General features: G+C 42.5%; 2 protein-coding genes across 2 annotated transcripts in view; both read right to left on the bottom strand.

Moving 5' to 3' along the window:
* Positions 1-16,518, bottom strand: part of LOC116221132 — an 85,200-nt gene that overhangs the window by 29,395 nt on the left and 39,287 nt on the right. The gene's annotated exons all lie outside the window — the stretch shown is intronic.
* On the bottom strand, positions 11,323-14,637 carry LOC116221131 (uncharacterized protein K02A2.6-like). Its single transcript, XM_031570909.1, has 3 exons — positions 11,954-14,637; positions 11,663-11,693; positions 11,323-11,632 (listed from the first exon to the last, which is right to left on the bottom strand). Exons 1-3 carry the CDS (start codon positions 14,421-14,423, stop codon positions 11,545-11,547), a joined length of 2,589 nt encoding a protein of 862 aa, XP_031426769.1. The 5' UTR covers positions 14,424-14,637; the 3' UTR covers positions 11,323-11,544.

The raw sequence follows: 16,518 nt of genomic DNA, 5'->3' as shown, positions 1-16,518 counted from the left end.
TTTTATAAATGTAGTATTTTAATTTTCTAATCAGCACTCATTGCCGCTGTACGTGATTATGAACCAATTCTCAATGGCCGGTGTGGGATATTTTTTATGCTGATGTGAATATGGAATGGCCTGGTTCTCAGCGCAAGGTACAGTACAGGAATAGATAAGGACACTTGTGCCAGATAAGGACATGTTTACAGCAAGAAACTCTTCAAAAAGTATCAAGTATACAGTAGACACGAAGTCTAGCTCTCTCAAGAGACAGTTGTCAGGTCAAAGGTGGCCTCAGTAAAAATACCCCCTGCTGGTAGTCGATACAAGTCCAAATAAAGATGATTAGGGTAATTAATATGGGACACCGCCCCACAAGAATGAGGCTTAAATAGTACCAAGGTACCAGTACATGCGCTGAGATCGAGCTAATCCATGGACCATCTCCTTATTGTGACATTAACGACCACAATAAATACTATCAGATATTCTCTACAATCAGTCTCAGAAAATATATTAATCACGGAAAGAAATGGAATGATCAGCCACGACATATTTGGTACCCCAGATGGGACTGATCAGAAAAAGATCCGAAGGGGGAACCACTTGACCCAAGGCACCTAAAATTAAAAATAACGGTAAGCAAAAATTATTCTTGTTAACCAGACGGGGGAAATTGAGTCAATTGGAAAACCCTAGCCTGGACAAAATTCTTCAGACAAAAACCCTATATTGAGACTGAGTGTGTAAAATCTGGAAGTAATTAGGAAAAATGTTCGTTTTATGTTGCACGAGAATAGCATGTGAATTGCATGAGAAAATAATGGATTAAATTCTTAAAGGTGCTCGAGCAACGCCTAAGAAAAAGGTAACCAGGTGTTGCCGTGGAAAAAGGCAGGGCCTTAAGTAACAGGAAAACCAGGAGTTTTTCCGTGTGTCCAGAAAAAGTTAGGCCTAACTGATTGGACACATCATGTGAATTGCATGTGTTACATGTGAAAATAATCTGATAAGATTATTTAGGCAATCAGGGATTGCCGTGGTAATTTACTAAAGAAAGTGGTAAATGGTGAGTAGAAAATTGTGTGTAAAGAAAAAGGTCTTCCTTGTCAATTGGAAAATCTAGAAAAACAACTTGTTGAGTTGTGATAAACGTTTGGTATGTCAGTAAGTACTGATATTGGTCATGGTATGAAGAAAAGTGAAGTTGAATGATTGGTTGATGTGAGATATGCTAAACGAGTTTTGTTTCCCAGGAAATATCAGCTCTGTAAAGTAGTGAGATTTGTGATCTGTAAAAACACTTAAATTGAAAAGAAGGTAAATACATTCAACATTTACTTTAAATAGAAAAACACACAAAGTTGCGTGAGGAAGAGAGATTGAATGGTGAGATGAGTTTTTAAAGGACACTGCTGGACATAAAGTAAAACTCCTAATAAGTGCAGTGATCAATGAGAGGTTCATGTGGAATCTATAGTCGTGTGCTTCTGGTCTGGAGTGAATGATAAACAAATGAATGATACATCTCCTACTCATGCAACAAACATACAAACACGACATATGGTTTTTCAGGTTTGAATTATCTATAAGGTATACGAAAAACTGTCATTGGATATCCCTTTAAAGGTAATTTCATGACTAACAAAGAAAACACGAGGAAGACGGTGTTGTGTTACGTATATTATAGAAATTGTAAGAAATTTAAGCATTACTGTCTTAAGGTTAAAGTGGAAATTAGAGGTTAAAAAAAGTCAGGGGAAATAGTTTGTGGCAAATACGTGTGATATAGGAGTGGATCAGGAGATCGGATTATTAGTTGTTGTTAGAGTTGTATGAGAAAACGTCATACATTGCAAGTTCTTATAAGTAGTTTAAATAGGTAAAATAAGTTGTGTGGTCTCAGAACTGCTCAGACAGGGAGATACAGAGCAGAGATTGAGAGAGAGGGGGGTAAAGCATAGCCCAGCGTCTCTGAAGAGTGGTAAAGGAGGGGCTCAAATCAATCATCCTGACAGCACGCGCGCCCGCTTCCAGGACAGGCAGACAGGGAAAGAGAATAGTAAGGGCTATTCTTACTCATAGTACGTCAGTATATTTTTGCGCACACGCCTGTATTAAGAAAAAGGAAAGGAATCATTTTTGTTTAAATACATAGTGTTGTGGTAAGAAATTGGATTTAAAGATGGCTTTGGTAGACACAGAACAAATTACACCATTGGAGGAGATAAGTAAATTGTACTCATCAGAGGCGAGTATTATTGAAAAAATGTGTACAAAGTGGAGTGAGCCCATGGCCAAAAGCAGGCTCTTGGGATCTCAAGTTGATTCTGCAAATGGAAGGAAAAACATATGATCATAAGCATAGAAAGATAAATGAAATAGAGGAAGAATCAGGTATTCTGCAAAAGAATGACCAGCTTGGAAGTGTAACGATACGAGCCATGCTATTGCTCAGCTTACAGAACAGGGGAGGTTTTGTCTCACTGCACAGAGGCAGTTGAAATATTATGATTTGACTTTCTGTCCAGATGTAACTGTTAAAACTTGTGACTCTGTGGGTAATCCAGCAGACAGAGTGCCTCTTGATTACGAGGGAAGCCCGCATAGGTGTGTGGCTGACTCTGTGATTTTCTCCAAACTCAGACCGGATTTGGAGGGGGAACCGTTGTGTGACGCAGAGGTAGTTTATTTCGTGGATGGGTCAAGTCATCATTATGATAATAAAACACAGGCTGGGTTTAGCGTGGTGCAAATGGTAAGGCCAGGGGAGTATGTTACAGTAATGTGTATTCCTTGTAAGCAGCCGTGTTCAGCACAGCTGGCTGAACTCAAGGCGTTAACTGAGGCTTGTAGATTAGCTGCAGGGAAAAGAGCAACCGTGCACACGGACAGTGCTTACAGCCATAATGTGTGTCATGTATACGGTGCGCAATGGAAGCAAAGAGGATTTAAGAAATCCGATGGATCTCCGATACAACATCAAGAGCAAATACAATTGCTTTTAACAGCCATGATGCGCCCTGAGCGGTTGGCCATATGTAAGTGCAAAGCACACAAGAAGGGTGGTGACTACATCACGCTGGGTAATGAAAAGGCTGACGAGAATGCAAAGGAAGATTGGGATGGTCTGTCATATATCAAGGGAAATAGCGCCATTGACAAAGATTATGAGGAGTTTTGGGATAAGATAGATGAAAGAATTTATCACTTGAATGACTTTGTAACACAAACAATAAAACAGGATTGTTTAGAGGCAGGAATGGATCACTTGATAAAGGACATTTTTGAAAGAAGAGACTTCTATTTTAATTGAAATTAAGAAAAGACTTTTAATTGATTTTTTAAAGAAAGAAAAGTGAATTAAATAATCATCTAATGCCAGAAATAAGAGAGCAGGCTTCACTAACCAAAAAGCCAGGACAAGTAGGAATAGGACATAAGATGTTTGAGATAATGAAGGCAATTAAGAAGTTTGAGGAGAATGCAGCATGAGGTGTGGAGATGTCTGAGTGTCAGAAACAGTCCAGAAAAGGGGACACGTGGTGGAAGGCAAGACAAGAAAACAGTTTGACTTAAAATAAAGGGATAAATATAGATGGGGATCTGGAAATAGGACTTCTGAGTGACTCTGATAATGAGGAAGAGGACAAACGTCCACAGCCAGATTTGTAAACACAAGTGCTCCTATTAACAGTGAAAAAGACAGCACAAAGTCCATTAGGGAAAGTGCTGAGAGCATAGTTAGAAAAATTGAAGAATGGAATAAGGACAGAGAAGGCAGTGACTCAGAAGAGGGGGAAGAATTAGGAATAGCATAAGGAAAGAAAGAAAGGTCAGCACACACTATCAACTTTGGGGACATTCAGTTGTGGCTGGGCTGATCTAGACTACCCATTTTTGCAAGAAAGTGCTCCAAACTTAATAACTCGTCTGGAAAGTGAGATGGAAAGAAAACGTCTTGCTTGAATCTATGCCAAGGTCTGAATTCAAACCTAACTGGACTATGTGAAAGGGAGAAAGAAAAGGTCAAGCCCCGACACCGGGCCTGGGACTGGGTCTCATGTCTGTACCAGTGTCTGTTCAAATGAAACACAGGAATCCCCTCCCTGACAGTTTTATGGCACCTCACCCCCAGCCTATGGGAAATTGAACTGGACACAGCCACCTCGACAGTGGCATCTGCCCTCGAAGGATTTCAGAGGAAAAGGCAAAGGCAGAGGGGGTGAAGGGAGGTGTCAGATTACTGGGCCTCCGATATGACCACACACTCAACAAGGACTCTCAAGGAGGTGCACTTAGAGGCAGGATGTGGTAGGACAGACAAATGCTCAGCCACGAATGGGTGAAACCAGGGGTCTAGTGTCCCTGTAAGGGAGTGTGCAGTGTCAGTGAAGTGAAGTGAGTGGGAAGAAAGCAAGGATGCCAATATTGATTTAAAATCATACTCTTATTATGTTAGGGCACTACGTGTTGTGCCGTATGGGAATTTAAATTCAGTGTACCCCGGATGGACTCTCTTTGACTAGTCAGACACCACGCCTCACCATGGTTCTCCAAGCACTTCCCACACCACAAATGTAATCAAACCAAGCTGATAGAGAACTAAACTGCAGGTAACACTATGGTCCTTCAGACTCGTGTTACACCATAAAATACGCAGATTTAGGTTAGATAATCCATACTGATAGTGAGTATAACCATAATATGTCACATATAGATAGGATTAATGAGGATTTAAAAGATTAGATGATGCTCAACACCAACATTGAAAATAGATTTAACCTAATATGCATTTATAGGTTGAAAAATAGACATGGTCAACAGGAGAGAGATACAGAGAAAATAGAGAGATGGAGGAAAAAAGACGAGTAGAGTATGAAAAGTTTCTCTTATCAACATTCTTAGTTATACAGTTGGGTGGAGAGTGACAGAGAGTAGGGGATCCTCTGCGCAGGCGTCAGTAAAACTCAGAACAGGCCAGTCTTGGTATGGAGTTAAATGTCTTATACTTAAAGGTTTGCGTAAGGAATTATGTTAACACCTTGACAGTATATATGTAAATATGTGGTTTTAAGTGTCTCTTACAGACTCGGCTGTAATATCTATGCTAAGTGATTTTGGTTAAGGAACAGAAGTGCCTTTAGAGGAACGTAAACTACGGATTATTGTACTTTCATAGGGGGGTGGGCATGAGGAAGGAATGCCATGCCCTGTGAGGTTTTAGTTTACTAGTGATTTATCTTGGAAAAAGTAGGATTGATGCAGTATACAGGATGTAAACACCAATGTAAGCCCTTTCATTATTATTAGGTGGCTAAAGGGGGGTAGCCTTTAGATATTTGATAAACCATGTGGGCCATGGTTGTCTTCCACACAGGATTCAGCAATGACTTTGCAGCCAAACTTTGTACTAATAGAGATACTGTGAATATGTAATGGAACTAGTTTATTGAATAAGACCAGTGGATTTAAAACAAAAGGGGATGAACGGCGGGCATGATAAAATATGAATGTGCTCTGATGGCCACAGAGTAACTTCATACATGTTATTAGCCCTGTTGATTTGTGCGCACTTTAATTTCAAGTGCGCAAGGGGGGTATATGAGGAAAATTTAATATAGGGTTATGGTCACCCTATTTATGGGAGGTTTGGGATAAAATTCTGCATAATGCTATGTTTGTAGCATCTATAATCAGAAAAAAGGAGTAGGGATACAACTTTTGGGGAATATTTTACGATGGAAGGTGTAATTGTATAGGTAGTCATGTACTACATAGATATGAAAAGGTATTGGAAAATGGATGGGTTCATATGATGGACTAAGGAATGTCTAAGGACGGGACCAATACTAAAAGAGGGTAAGTATATTTTTAATATGTGAATTTTTGTTTTGTTTTTAGCATTGCAGCAATGATTTGAGTATAACAATAAGGAATGTATGGGAAGCATGGAGTAAAGTACTGCTAACTTTGGTCATCATATTACAAACTTTTAGAGTATGTCAAGAGGGCGTGTGGAAATTATGTGTATCTGTTGTTTCTAATTTTTTGAGATTATAAATACACAGGTGGATGCATATGGACTGGTCCAGTCAGGAGACTGGATATAGATGGAGGTTTTAAACAAAAAGAGTTTCCAGCCAATGGTGGTGAGAAGTCAAGGGTTTAGTATGTAATATTGTATTAACTTTTTGTAGAATTTCAGGAACACAGGACTACCACAATTTAGGTTATTGGGGTTATAATGGGGAACATTCTTTTGTAGCAGCTCGACCTGGGCGAGATAATAATAATAATAATAATTCAGTTCATTTGTAACGAACTATTCATTCGGAAGAATCTCAGAGTGCCAACATATTAGAAACTAACTATAATAATACAATAAAAAATTAGTTAACATAAGCATAATAGGAAACGTTTTAACATTTTAACATAAGACTTAACACAAGGCCAGAAATGCCTTCCTGAATAAAAAGGTTTTCAGAGTCCATCACCATCATGGTGCCCAGGAATGAGGTCCAATTAACTGGGCCAGACACAATCCCGATTCCCGCACTTGTGGAAGTCCTGGATGATAGTGCTGGTGAGATCCAGGCCACCGCCCCCACTGAGGTCCAGGCTAAGGTGAAGGACCAACTAGAAAGTCTGGATGAGGATAAAGTTCCCAGAAAACGGAGAGCAGCAGAGGGGGGTGGATCCGTGAGTATGATAAATCCTCTAAAGAAATGGAAGGGTGGTAGCGAAGCCAGAAAAATCATAGCCAGAGGGAACAACCTCTGGTATAAGTGGGCAAGATATACCGCTACAACTGTTGAACCCGGAAAGAATTGTTATGTGTGTTCCATGGCATCGGAAGAAAAGGTGGTCATTCCGGTACCCTGGAGGTCGGAGGACTCTCCTCAACATGATTGGGACTATAAAGACCACATCTCTATTTATCCATATAGTCCTTTTGAATGCATGATGTATATGGGAAGTCATTCACAAATAGAAATATGACCTTTAATATAGAAAACGGTGTAAGCTATACATTACGGGATTCATGTAAATTACAGATACATGCTTGGCCGGAAACTGACCTAAGGGAAATACGGGACTACACAGTGGAAGAGCATTTTAATTATGAATGTTTTGACATGACAGATAAACAGCTAGGTGGAGAAGATGTGGGCGTGTTTGAAGGAAATTGTAATAGAACATGGACCATGGTTACTACTGGTCCTTTCAACACTGCCACAGGCACATCAGTGTTTTACAGACAAGCATGGTTTGCTTCTGTGCTTGGCATCATTGCACTCATAATATTAGTGTTCTGCTTAATAGTATGTTGTCTTATTCCCTGTTTCAAGTCTCTCGCAGTTCGAGCAATAGCTTCTAAATTCACTCAAATGACAGTAGTAGTTGATAAGACTGAAAGCAGGGGTGGTCTAACACTGTCTCGTGGTAATGATGCAGTCCTTGAAATGATACAGGTGATGAGCAATTAAGAACAAGATGAGTCAGGAGGCGAACCTGACTCCAACGGTGACGTGTGGGAACTGGGTGACCAGACCACATAAGTCCTGGATAAAAAATAAAATAAAACGCCAGAGTCAAGTGCTAGCCTGCCTCGCCAGCAGGGCGACCGCGTGGCTTGCCACGGACGCAACCTCTGACTCACTCGGGCAGGCTCAAAGGAGCTGAAGACTTGCCACACCGGACAATGCATAACATACGATAACATACACTGAATACATTCACTGGACTACTCATACACTGATGACCCGTTCGGAGCAGTCCTATGAAGAATGAAATTATGTATGCTTATATACATAGGGGGGTTTTGGGAACTATTAGCATAGGTATTGTTACATGTATGAAGACCTCCCCGGGGTAATATTACCTGGGGATGATTGATTTATTAATTTTAAGATGTCTCAGGAAAATGTGAAGGGATGCATAAGAAGTGGTGCTATATTTTAATTTGGTCTGTGGAAAGAGGTACACGGACGACCATATACCTCAGTATAAATGTTGAGTAAGGTGTCCGTATAAATGGACACCGAATTGATGTTTTTCTTTTTACATGCCTTCATATGTTGTACCTTCTATAATGTAATACTATGATGTGTGCCTTAGCCATTTGGGACTGACCCAATGGTCGTTTGACTTGTTGAATGTTTAACAATCTAAAGAAATAATAATGTGGTGTAGGGGAATGTTTAGTTTAAAAATTATTATGATTATATGTACACTAATGGCTCATATGCAAATGATGTTTAAAATAAGGTTAACAATTGGTTTACATTGCATAGACAGTAAGATATGCTCTTAAGTATTGATTAGGTTATTGATAGTGGGTACTTTCTATAATAGCATAAAATGTACTGTGTGTCATTTAGACACATAGGGGGGATTATGTGGGATATTTTTTATGCTGATGTGAATATGGAATGGCCTGGTTCTCAGCGCAAGGTACAGTACAGGAATAGATAAGGACACTTGTGCCAGATAAGGACATGTTTACAGCAAGAAACTCTTCAAAAAGTATCAAGTATACAGTAGACACGAAGTCTAGCTCTCTCAAGAGACAGTTGTCAGGTCAAAGGTGGCCTCAGTAAAAATACCCCCTGCTGGTAGTCGATACAAGTCCAAATAAAGATGATTAGGGTAATTAATATGGGACACCGCCCCACAAGAATGAGGCTTAAATAGTACCAAGGTACCAGTACATGCGCTGAGATCGAGCTAATCCATGGACCATCTCCTTATTGTGACATTAACGACCACAATAAATACTATCAGATATTCTCTACAATCAGTCTCAGAAAATATATTAATCACGGAAAGAAATGGAATGATCAGCCACGACACCGGAAAGAATAAGCACCGCGCGGTAAGCAGCAAGTCGACAAAATTTATTGATAACTCTATGCCAGCTAGCCTAACAACAGGTGAAATGGCGGAGCTAACCGTTGGAGACGAGATGGTCGCCATCATCCGCACAGAGGTCAAAGCGCTACAGGCAGAGTTTATAGCGGAATTCCGTACAACAGTTACAACCATGCGTGAAGAAATTGTTAAAGAACTTCGTTCCACAATGATTTCACTACAGACAACAATGACTGTCCACGCAAACAAAATTACTGCCCTGGAAACCTCACAAAATGACGTTACGGATAGGCTGTCAGAGTTGGAGGCACAATGCATTGCCCTTGCCGCAGACAATGCTAAGCTTAAAGCCACAGTGGATGACCAGGAGAACCACTCCCGTCGACAGAATATACGCATTATTGGCTTACCTGAGGGCGAAGAGGGCGCCAATCCGACTGCTTTCATCGGATCTTTCCTGAAGGAAATCATGGGTGAGAAAACTTTCGCCAACACGCCGGTTATAGACAGTGCACATCGCACCTCTGCTGCAAAACCGCTTCCAGGCAATGCTAGTGCGGCTGCACTATTATCAGACAAAGGAGTTGATTCTTCGTACATCCCGCGAACGTGGTCAGTTGTCATATAAAGGTAAAAGGATCCACATATTCCCGGATTACTCTGCGACGCTGGCCCGACGTAGGGCGGAGTTCAAGGACGTGAAGGCACAACTCTACCAAGCTGGCGTGAAGTTTGGCTTAATCCATCCTGCTAAGCTACGGCTAACTTTCCAGGGATCTGCCCATACTTTTGATACACCTGACGCGGCGCTTCAATTTTTCCGGACCACTATTCAGCCTACAACCAAGTGATCGGATAACAGAGGAAGTAGCCTACCTACGGATATTACTTAATATATTTGGATTTGGATGAATTGCTCTTTTTCTCAAATGCAGAACATTGAAAGGTCACTGCCATTTTGTATGTGCCAATTACTCTCTGCGGACTTTTATTCTGATTGAGCGCAATTGTCTATGGTAAGCTACCTGTGTTTCGACCTAATATTTGTCTTTTGTATTCATGCTTAGTTTTCAATATTTGCTGCTTTCAAATCTAGTTGACTGCACTCCTTTTATTCAGATTGTGTTAATGGTATGCCTTTAACTCATTTTCTTATCTGAAAATAGGGCTGATTGTGGCTATTAGGCTTTCAAGTTTAAACTCAAGCTATTTTATTCAGATGTTCAGTGGAGTTACTCTGTTAGTTTAATGGCAGAGAACAGTTGTGTTGCGTACACAAGCGTTTGTTGTGACAGGGATTTGGGTTCAAGGTGCCTTAATTGGGAAGGTACTTGGGGTGGGTGGGGGGGTGTCTGGGGTGAGAGGTGGGAATGGGGGCAAAGTATTTTCTATTGTTTAGCTCTTATTTTTTATGTATCTATTTTTTTCTCACTTGTATTTTTCTTCACTGGTGTGTGTAGCTACTTTATGGCTTTGGTTGAAATGGCAATATACTCAACATTACTTTTCCCAAATGGCTGATTTAAATAATACTCAGGGTATCATCTGTTCTGTCTCTTGGAACGTTAAGGGTTTAAACAAGGTTACTAAATTAAATAGAATAATGTCCCATTTACAACATTTGAAGGCTGATATAGCTTTCCTTCAGGAGACACACCTTTGCACCTCAGATGTTTCAAGACTCAAAAGGGGATGGGTTGGGCACTTATTTCACTCAAAGTTTAACGGTAGGGCTAGGGGTGCTGCCATTTTAATTCGTAAAAACATTGCTTTTGAACTACTCAGCTCTATTGCTGATCCCAATGGCCGGTATGTTATTGTATCAGGTCTCATCCAAAACATTCTTGTAGTCCTCGCCTGCGTATATGCACCTAATTGGCAAATTCTTCTCTACGCTACCAGGTCTTGACAACAGTTTTTTGATTATAGGGGGGGATTTCAATATGGTCCAAAACACCACTCTAGATAGGTCATCCACTAAAGATGCTGTCCTTTCTGGCTCTGCTAAGGTTATGGCCTCCTACGCCGAGCAGCTGGGCCTATCTGACCCCTGGAGGTTCAACTTCCCATCAACCAAAGCATACTCATTCTTTTCGCATGTACACCATACATATTCTCGGATAGATTTCTTCCTTGTGGATGATAGACTTTTGTATTGTGCCTATATGCTCGGTACTCAAGGACACAACCATCAGGATGCAACTCGACAACTTTAATTATACTTCTCACACGTATATCATAACATCATATATCGGTGCGCCATCACCTGGCCATAGCCGGCCACTACATCTCCCCCTTTTAGATGAAAGTTTAACTGCTTTGTCAGAACCTCAAGATGACAAAGTGCATTCAACAATATAGCTACTTTCTTATAACTTAACTTATCATTTTAGGAGTTCACTCAAATCCTTATTAAAACTTAAAAGTCTAAACTAAGAAACTAACAGAATAAATTATACTTTACTGTAACTATTGTATGAGATTACTCACTAGATGCATTAGATCAGAACATAGCTTTTCGACTAAACATTTCACTTTTTAAACTGAACATTATGACTTTTCTTTTGTTTTAACATCTTATCATGTTTTTCTTTTCTGTCCTCCGTAGTGTGTAGGTGTGTGTTTAGTGTTCAAAGGTCCAGTCTTTCAGGAGCCCTAGAAAGTCTCCCTGACCTAGTCATTGACATGTCACCTGATGTTGGGGGCACTGGTACTTCCCTGAGGTGTGAACGGTTGCGTCGCAGCCGTCCTCCATCCGGGGTCTCCACCTCGTATGAGCGTGGTGTAGGTGCAGGGCCCACAACTGTCCCTCTGGTGCGTGTGGGTCTGATCCACACCTGCTGTCCAGACTGAAGAGGTGGCAGGGTTTGAGTGCGGTGTCTCCGGTTGAACGTTTGTTGCTGTTGCAGTTTCAACGCAGTGTCCTTTTCTCTGAATTCTTTGAGATCAGGCCACTGTGGTTGTAGCTGCAGCGGTGACACTGGGACTGGTGTTCTGAGTCTCCTCCCCATCAGTAGTTGTGCTGGGGAGGTCCCGTGTGCCAATGGAGTAGACCTGTAGGCCAGCAGAGCTTTGTGGAAATCTCCCTCTTTCTCTAAGAGAGACTTAACAGTTCTGACGGCCCGTTCAGCCTCCCCATTGCTGCGGGGATAACGGGGGCTGCTTGTCACATGTGTAAAGTCATAATCTCTTGCAAACTGAGAGAATTCATGACAGGAAAACTGAGGACCGTTGTCCGTGACTAGCACTTCTGGGCATCCATACCTAGCAAACACAGCTTTAAATCTTGCAATAGTCTGTTTAGCTGTTGTGCCTCCAGGTAGGGTGCAAACCTCAATATAGCGAGAGAAGTAGTCTATCATGACTAAATAGTTCCCATTCTGCCATTGGAAAAGATCTGCTGCAACCCTCTGCCATGGTCTGCTTGGGAGGTCAGTCGTGAGCAGAGGCTCGACAGGTGTTTGAGCTTCACGTGCACAAATCTCACATCTCTCGACCATCTGCTTTACAGCACACGTGATGCCTGGCCACCAGACAGATTCTCTAGCCCTAGCTAGGCATTTGTTGATACCCTGATGTCCCTGGTGAAGTCTCTGTAGGATGTCAGGTCTCATGTGTTCAGGGATGATGAGTCTCTCACCTTTCATGAGCAGTCCTCCTCCTTCATGCAGGACTGACCTTTCAGGCCAGTAGGGCAACAGCAGCTCATGCATATCTCGTCTGTGTTCAGGCCAGCCGTTTGCAATGTATCGCCTGAGACGTTTGCAGGTGTTGTCAGAGGTTTGTGCGCTCTTAATTTGTTCCAGCTTTGTCGGTGTGGCTGGCAGGCTTTCTACTACACTGTCCAAGTAAGCTTTGCATTCCTTTTCCAGGTCTTGCTCCGCCTCCGTGGCTGTGGCTGGAAGCGGCGCTCTGGACAGAGCATCAGCTGTTATCAGGTTTTTACCTGGGACATGGATGATGTTGAAATTGAATCTGAGCAGCCTTAATCTGAATCTGATAATCCTCGGCGGAAGGTCATCCAGTGCTCTGGACTTCAGGAGTGTTATGAGTGGCTTGTGATCTGTTCTTATAGTAAAATCTAGGCCGCTCAAGTATCCGCGCAGGCGCTCACATGCCCAGGTCGTAGCTAAAGCCTCTTTTTCTATTTGAGCATATCTTGACTCGGCTTTGGTCAAACTTCTTGAAATGAAGACAACAGGTCTCCACTCACCACCTAGCTGTTTTTGTGTTAAGACACCTCCTAGTCCATACGAAGAGGCATCCGCTGACACCATGGTTTCATGGTTTGGGCTGTATTGGGCTAACACCGTCTCTGACCCTAATTCTTTCTTAGTGTCCAGGAACGCTTTCTGTTGGGGTGCTCCCCATGTCCAGCTGTTCTCTGTCTTCAACAGATCGCGGATGGGCTTTGTCAAGTCAGGCAGGCGTGGTGAGAATTTCCCTACAAAGTTCACCATGCCCATGAAGCGGCGAACATCTGCCACATCCTTCGGCTCAGGCATGTCACGGATCGCCTTTATCTTATCCGGGTCTGCTCTGATGCCCTGGGAGTTTATGACATGGCCCAGGAAACGGACTTCTGTCAGTGCAAACTGGCATTTTTCATTCAGAGTGAGCCCAGACTCTCTGAATTTCTGTAGCACCCTGTGCAGCCTATCGTCGTGTTCTGCCCGGTCCTTTCCTGTGATGAGGACATCATCAGCATGACATAACACTCCGTCAATGCCATCAATCAGCTGGGAAATCCTCTTTTGAAAGTGCTCAGGGGCCGATGATATACCAAAGGGTAACCTCTTGAAGTAATATCGGCCCTCTGGTGTGATGAACGTGGTCAACAGCATTGAGTCTTGATGGAGTGGTACTTGCCAAAAGCCTGATGTTGCGTCAAGCTTTGTGAAGACTCTGGCTCCTTCCAGCTTGGCCAGCGTCTCGTCCACTGCCGGTAAGATGTGTCTCTCTCTGATGACGCTCTCGTTCAAATGGGTTAAATCTACACAAATGCGTAGTTTCCCCGACGTTTTCACAATAGGGACCATGCCTGCGCACCATTCAGTTGGTTCTTCAACACGGGCTATGACCTCCATTTTCTCCATCCGGTCTAGTTCCTCTTTAACTTTGGCCCGGAGTGGGATGGCTACACGTCGTGGGGCAGAGAGGGCATAGGGTGGTGCATTGTCTTTCAGCTTAATTTTATATTCACCTTTAAGTTTACCTAGCCCTGTAAAGACATCTGCGTAGGTTGAGCGGAAGTGCGTCTCTGCATTGTCTATGCTATGGAGCTGAGGAATCATCTGCAGTCTGCGAATGGCTGGCAGGCCCAATAAGGGTGTGGTCAGGTCTTTCACAATGAACACCTCCTCCTCAATCTTTCTGTCGCCTCTCTGAATGACAGCATGCACTTGCCCTTTGACATCCAGAGGTTGACTGGCGGGCCCCAGCAGAGGTCTGTGTGTCACTGTGTAGCTGCCGTATTTCTCTTGCGTGTATTCTGTTTCTGGGATAGCAGTCACAGATGCCCCCGTGTCCACTTTAAAGCACATCGGGCCACCATTTATGGTGAGCATTTCAGTCCATGTAGACGACTGTGGATAGTCAACAGCTCCCAAATAAGCCGCCACATAATCCTCCTCAATGGATTCTAGGTTTTGAGCTGATCTGCACACAGATGCAAAGTGTCCCCTCTTTTGACATTTTCTACATTCAGCATCTTTTGCTGGGCATTCAGTCCATGCATGTGTAGGGGTTTTGCCACACTTCCCACACTGCTTTGGGCTGGTTGAGGCAGGCTGAGGCTGAAAACGGCTTACACGTTGAGCAGAATTTTTCCTATAAGCCTGTCTCTTGCTGTTGTAAGGACACTGCATCTATTTGCTCCGGTGAATCGGCTGACCGGAGAACAACTTGCTGCTTTTTCACCTCTTCGTGCTGCCTCACTTGAACTATGGCTGTAGCTAAATCCAATTTTGGGTTGAGCTGCATTTTTTCAGACAATTTGGCATCACGTATCCCGACAACAATCCTGTCTCGGATCAACTCTTCACGCAAGACGCCATATTTGCAATGTTCAGCTAGCATGTGCACTGCTGTGATAAAGTTCTCTGCAGATTCGCCAACTTCCTGACTTCGTTTATTAAACTTGGCTCGTTCAAAAATTACATTATGCACTCCTACAAAATGTCCATCAAAAGCATCTTTTACCTCGTCATAGTCATTTTGTTTATCCTCAGCCAACTGCAATGAGCTCAGGATATCGTCAGCTTTATCACCCATTGTGTAAATGAGAGAATTCACCTGGTAAGCTTTGTCTTTTTCTTTCAATCCAGAAGCAAGCCTGAAGCGTTCGAATCTTTTTATCCATGCGGGCCACGAGCTTGGCTCGAAGTCGAAGGGTCCCGGTGGTGGGATGGTAAAAATGTGATCCATGCTGTGTGCTAGTAGCTTACCGCTAGCTTGTTGTTAGCTTTCACCGTCAAACTTTCTCTCTAGCTCCACACGTCACCGTCTTCACTCTCCACACCGTTAAACTACTCCAACTAGTTGTCTGTACCTCTAGACTCTGTCTGTCGCGGGTTTTAAGCTTCTGACACCATGTATTGTGCCTATATGCTCGGTACTCAAGGACACAACCATCAGGATGCAACTCGACAACTTTAATTATACTTCTCACACGTATATCATAACATCATATATCGGTGCGCCATCACCTGGCCATAGCCGGCCACTACAACTTTTATCAAAGGTTAAGTCATGCAAATATCACAGCATTGTTATATCGGACCACGCCCCCACCTCTATAGAGATCAACCTATCTAGGAGCTATGTTCCTTCAAGGCAGTGGCGCTTTAACTCCCCATTGCTGTCTGATAATACTTTTAAGGAGTTTCTAACTTCTCAAATTGGATTGTTTTTTTTTATTAATAAAACCCCTGATGTCTTCCAGTCTACTGTGTGGGAAGCATTTAAAGCTTGTTTACGGGGTCAGATAATTTCTTACGTGTCATACGCCAAAAAGTCAGAAGCAGCTAAACTGTCTGAGATCTCTGAGGAAATTGTACAATTAGACAATCAGTATGCAACAGCCCCGACCCCGGCTCTGTATAATAGACACCTTCATCTCCAGGCCGAGTTTGACATATTATCAACAAGGAAGGCTGAATTGCTTCTACTCAAATCTAGACAACGTTTTTTTGAGACAGGGGACAAATCAAGTAAACTTCTTGCCTATCAAGCTCGTTCAGCTGCAGCTTCTAGACTGATCACTAAAATAAAGTCACCTACTGGTGCAGTTCTCACAGACACAAGAGATATTAATAAAGCCTTTTTTAATTTCTATTCCGATCTTTACTCCTCTGAATGCCCCCCCCCCCGATATTTGGGATCATGACAACCTTCTTGATAATATATGCTACCCTGTACTTGACGAAACGCTTTCTGGCAACCTTGGTGGACCAATTTCACTTCTTGAGGTCCAAGAAGCCATACAAGCCATGCGAAATGGCCGGTCCCCAGGGGGGGGATGGATATACAGTGGAGTTTTATAAAACATTTTCTCACCTTATCTGCCCCGAATTACAAAGCATATATAATGAATCATTTCTGAATGGTCAGCTGCCAGAAACACTGTCTCAGGCTTCTATTTCCCTGTTGCTTAAGAAAGAT

The sequence above is a fragment of the Clupea harengus genome, chromosome 7 (assembly GCF_900700415.2).
Source record: "Clupea harengus chromosome 7, Ch_v2.0.2, whole genome shotgun sequence".
NCBI classification, from domain to species: domain Eukaryota; kingdom Metazoa; phylum Chordata; class Actinopteri; order Clupeiformes; family Clupeidae; genus Clupea; species Clupea harengus.
Note: the sequence above shows the minus strand (reverse complement) of the source record. Positions and strands in the feature narration are given on the sequence as shown.